The sequence below is a fragment of the Sinocyclocheilus rhinocerous genome, unplaced genomic scaffold (genome assembly GCF_001515625.1).
Source record: "Sinocyclocheilus rhinocerous isolate Xijiao unplaced genomic scaffold, SAMN03320098_v1.1 scaffold1367, whole genome shotgun sequence".
Taxonomy (NCBI): Eukaryota; Metazoa; Chordata; class Actinopteri; order Cypriniformes; family Cyprinidae; genus Sinocyclocheilus; species Sinocyclocheilus rhinocerous.
In genome coordinates this window covers 205,652-208,998 of record NW_015631710.1, presented here as the reverse complement: position 1 = coordinate 208,998, position 3,347 = coordinate 205,652, and the positions used below count along the sequence as shown (strand labels likewise).

At 31.8% G+C, this 3,347-nt stretch overlaps 1 protein-coding gene across 1 annotated transcript in view; it reads right to left on the bottom strand.

Annotated features, from left to right (window-relative positions):
• The window catches only part of LOC107741827 (protein kinase C-binding protein NELL2), a 115,976-nt gene that overhangs the window by 80,539 nt on the left and 32,090 nt on the right, over positions 1–3,347 (bottom strand). The window contains exon 9 of the mRNA XM_016554609.1: positions 45–147. Coding sequence (XP_016410095.1) covers positions 45–147 — 103 coding nt within the window. The remainder of the gene's footprint in view (positions 1–44; positions 148–3,347) is intronic.

Here is a 3,347-nt window from a genome sequence, read left to right as displayed (position 1 = left end):
GAGTGTGAGTGTGTGTGTGTGTGTGTGTGTGTGTGTGTACTCACACTGGCACTCTTTGCAGCAGGTTCCTGTCACATACGCTGGGGTCGTACCATCAGGACACACAAGCAGGGGGCACAGAATCTTCTCACAGCGGACCGTTCCATTCTACAGAAGTTCAAACATTCAGTCAATTCTGGTGAGTCTATAACTATAACTATAACAATAATTACAACTATAATGATATCTATAACTGTAACGATGACTATAGCGATCACTATAACTAAAGCGATGACTATATCTATAATAATAATAAGTACAATTATAGTTATAACTATTTGGTAAATGACTCACTAATTGAATCAGAAAATATATTAAGATGATATTAAGATTTTCAGAAAATATATATAGAACTACGTTATTTAATTCAGTTTAATTTTGAAATATGTAACCTATTTGCCAATGGCTTTAAAATATTTCTCTCAATTCAAGATTTATTATCTTAAACTATTTTACTTCAGTAAATTGAAGGTGTTTTAGTGGAAGATAAGACCAAAAAACACTTATCACAGTATAGTTACTCTATGACACAGCATTTTGTGTATACATCTATCCATATTTAATCCCAAAAAGAAATTCCCAAGCTTTACAGGGTGTGAAGGGACTCGCGTTACCCTGAAGCATGACATCCGTCACTTTAAGTAAAACTAAGCTAATGTTCTTTTCACAAACTGTCCGGATCTCACTAACTTCCTGTTGGTGGTTTCACTGGGACCCCTGTCTCATCCGAACCGCGATCGCTGTCTGTTTGGACACACTGAGCGCGCGGGAGACCGGCTAGCGTCTGTCAGGAGAGCACAGGGACTTCTAAAGATAGGCCACAATCTCTCCGTCTGTCACTTTGCATTCGGCAAAATATCCGTCTTACTCACCGATAATAAATGTGTAATGAGTGAGAAAGAAGGAGGAGAGAGAAAGCTTTCAGCGAGACCTGCTTCACATCTGTGTTTACATTATGTTTGCATTGCTACACGGTGAGGACGCTGTCAGAGGAATGTTCTGACCTTTGAGGCCACATGCAAGCACGCTGCTAATTAGCTAATTGCAGACTGCGTGATTGGGTGAGGAAAGGCATCTAGTCTTTTGTGCGCTATTTGATTAAACACCGCTCGAATAGTAGACGTCGGTTTATAGACGGCGAATGTGACGAACATTTCCATGTGATTTTACACGTTCATGAATATTTCATTTTTTGTTATAATGATAACTATAACTATAATCATAACTATAACCATAATCATAACCACAAAGATAACTATAACAATAATTATTATGATAACTATAATGATAATGATGACTATAATAACATAACGATAAATATACTTATATGATAATTATGATAACTATAACGATAACTATAATTATCATTATATAATAACTATATACCTATAATAACTATAACGATAACTATAATGATAACATAATGATATATATACATATGATAACTATAACGATAACGATAACTATAATGATAACGATAACGATAACGATAATGATAACGATAACTATAATGATAACCATAATTATATATATACCTATGATAACTATAACTATAACGATAACTATAATGATAACTATAATGATATATATATACCTATCATAACTATAACTATAACGATAATGATAACTATAACGATAACTATAACTATAACTATAACGATAACGATAACGATAACTATAATGATAACCATAATGATATATATATACCTATGATAACTATAACTATAACGATAACGATAATGATAACTATAACGATAACTATAACTATAACGATAACGATAACTATAATGATAACCATAATGATATATATATACCTATGATAACTATAACTATAACGATAACGATAATGATAACTATAACGATAACTATAACTATAACGATAACGATAACTATAATGATAACCATAATGATATATATATACCTATGATAACTATAACTATAACGATAACGATAATGATAACTATAACGATAACTATAACTATAACGATAACGATAACTATAATGATAACCATAATGATATATATATACCTATGATAACTATAACTATAACGATAACGATAATGATAACTATAACGATAACTATAACTATAACGATAACGATAACTATAATGATAACCATAATGATATATATACCTATTATAACTATAATGATAATGATAACTATAACTATAACGATAATGATAACTATAATGTTAACCATAATGATATATATACCTATTATAACTATAATGATAACGATAACTATCATGATAACGATAACTATAACTATAGCGATAACGATAACTATAATGTTAACCATAATGATATATATACCTATTATAACTATAACGATAACTATAAACACTGCAGTCTTGTCGTAAGAGGCTTCAAATGCGTGATCTCTTTGAAGTCGGATGTATCCTGACAGGCTGAGCGTTATATGAAAATAACAATATTGTTCCTCAGTGTCACTATATAGTTGGGGTGTGAACTTCGCTATTCTTTTGCAGTTAGAACAATTTTTATGGTTAATAGTTATCATTATACTTATACTCCATCAAGAGCATCCAACACATCCTTTTGACAACAGTTTCAGGTCATATAAAGTCTTTATTTATAGCTACGGTAGCAAGCATATTCATAATTCATAAAGAGGGTTTTTTATGTTAGCATATTCATCAGACAATACGTAAAACCAACAACATTACAGCAGCATCCGAGCGCCTTATTTAGGCTGCACATCATTTGATTTAAATATTAAAATGAATTGTACCGATGCTGATTCTGACAGAAAACTCGCCCGGGACCCTACTGTTGCTATAGTAACGAACACAACCTTCACGCGCATCTGCTTGACAGATAAACTGCACATTTCAGCGTCGTGTTTTATGTTGTAGATATTTCAGCTAACAGTTGGTTTTGTGCATTCAGTTTAACGACATCAAGTTAAAGAGGGTGAACTTTATCATTCAGCTGAACTGTGCTCGTATGTTTGAAACACTCCGGCTCCCTCATATGTGACCCTGGACCACAAAACCAGTCTTAAGTGTCAATTTTTCGAAATTGAGATTTATACATCATCTGAAAGCTGAATACATATGCTTTCCATTGATGTATGGTTTGTTAGGATAGGACGATATTTGGCTGAGATACAACTATTTAAAAATCTGGAATCTGAGGGTGCAAAAAAATCTAAATATTGAGAAAATCATCTTTAAAGTTGTCCAAATGAAGTTCTTAGCAATGCATATTACTAATCAAAAATTAAGTTTTGATATATTTACAGTAGGAAATTTACAAAATATCTTCATGGAACATGATCTTAACTT